This window comes from Corvus brachyrhynchos, unplaced genomic scaffold, assembly GCF_000691975.1.
Source record: "Corvus brachyrhynchos isolate BGI_N302 unplaced genomic scaffold, ASM69197v1 scaffold150, whole genome shotgun sequence".
NCBI classification, from domain to species: domain Eukaryota; kingdom Metazoa; phylum Chordata; class Aves; order Passeriformes; family Corvidae; genus Corvus; species Corvus brachyrhynchos.
The window spans coordinates 3,184,032-3,185,329 of NW_008236162.1; the positions used below are offsets into that span (position 1 = coordinate 3,184,032).

The 1,298-nt window shown below is 60.0% G+C and overlaps 1 protein-coding gene across 1 annotated transcript in view; it reads left to right on the top strand.

Moving 5' to 3' along the window:
* PLEKHA2 (pleckstrin homology domain containing A2) overlaps window positions 1-1,298 on the top strand; it is an 18,532-nt gene that overhangs the window by 7,832 nt on the left and 9,402 nt on the right. The window contains exons 3-4 of the mRNA XM_017732626.1: window positions 127-290; window positions 648-704. Coding sequence (XP_017588115.1) covers window positions 150-290; window positions 648-704 — 198 coding nt within the window. The 5' untranslated portion in view covers window positions 127-149. The remainder of the gene's footprint in view (window positions 1-126; window positions 291-647; window positions 705-1,298) is intronic.

The following is a 1,298-nucleotide window of genomic DNA, read 5'->3' on the forward strand; positions in this document are numbered from 1 at the left end:
CGCGGGCACCCCGCCACCCCTGGTGGGCGTGGGTTGGGGTGGCCATGGATCCGGGAGCAGCTCCCTGGGGAGCTGGGGCTGTGTTAGCAGACCACCCACCTCCCCCTGCCTGCCCCCACTCCGCAGGGTGATGCCAGAAGGAGCTCGGCATGCCGTACGTGGATCGACAGAACCGTATCTGCGGGTTCCTGGACATTGAAGAAAATGAGACCTGTGGCAAGTTTCTGCGGAGATATTTCATCCTGGACACCCAGGCCAACCACCTCCTGTGGTACATGGACAATCCTCAGGTAGGCACATGCTGGGCATGTCCGTGAAGTTGTCACTGAGTCTGTAGGCACATCCTGGCCTCCCTGGTGGAGGCTTCTCCTCCGGGTCCCCACAGGTGTGTGCTGTGTCAGAGTGTCTCATGGCTGAGCATGGCCATGACCAGGCTCCAGCCCTTCTGTGACCTCTGTGGTTTCCAGGACTGTCCCGAGGAGCACAGCAGGGCTGGTCCCACTGCTGAGCTGAACCAGGTGCAGGAAAGGGAAGTGGCTGAGGATGGCAGCTGCTGCCTGACCCCAAGGGCACAAAAGACAGGCTGGATTGCCCCTGCCACCTTCTCCCTGTCATTTACCTCCCATTGCTCATTCTGTGTGTTGCAGAACCTGGCCATTGGAGCAGGTGCTGTCGGATCTCTGCAGCTGACCTATATCTCCAAGGTAGTGTTGGGGTGGGGCAGAGGGAAGGTGAATGCTCCCTGTTTTCCCTTTATCCTTGCGGCATTCCCAGGAGAGGCGATGGCTTTCCCTGGAAGCACCCGAGGCCAGGTCCTGGTTCTGCCTGAGCTCGTGACCATCTCCCTGGGATGAAGCCTGAGTGGGCTGTGGGGAGCAGGGAGGGACCCTACAGCACAGGGATCCTGCTGCTGAGACCGTGTTCACCTTCACCCTGGACTGGCACGGGATGGGGTGCAAGGTCAGGTTGCAGGAGGAAGAGGAGCTGCTCTGCTGTGAGGAAGGACATGGGGTGGCCAGGACTGAGTGGGAACAGGAGCATGGTATCGGCGTGAGCTGGGCACAGAGCTGGCAATCGGCTGAGCAGTGCTTCAGGAGCTCTCCCCTGTGCCCAGAGGGCAGTGCCCTGAAGGATGAGACCTTCTGGAAACTCGCTTTTGTGTGTCTTAAGGGTGTTATCCAGTCTCCATGGGAAGGCAGGAATAGTGCAATAAGCAACAACTGTTGCAGGGCCGGTGACTGAGACAGTGGAGCTGTGGCTGTGTGTGGGGAGTGGGGCCGGCACCATCCTCCGCCTCC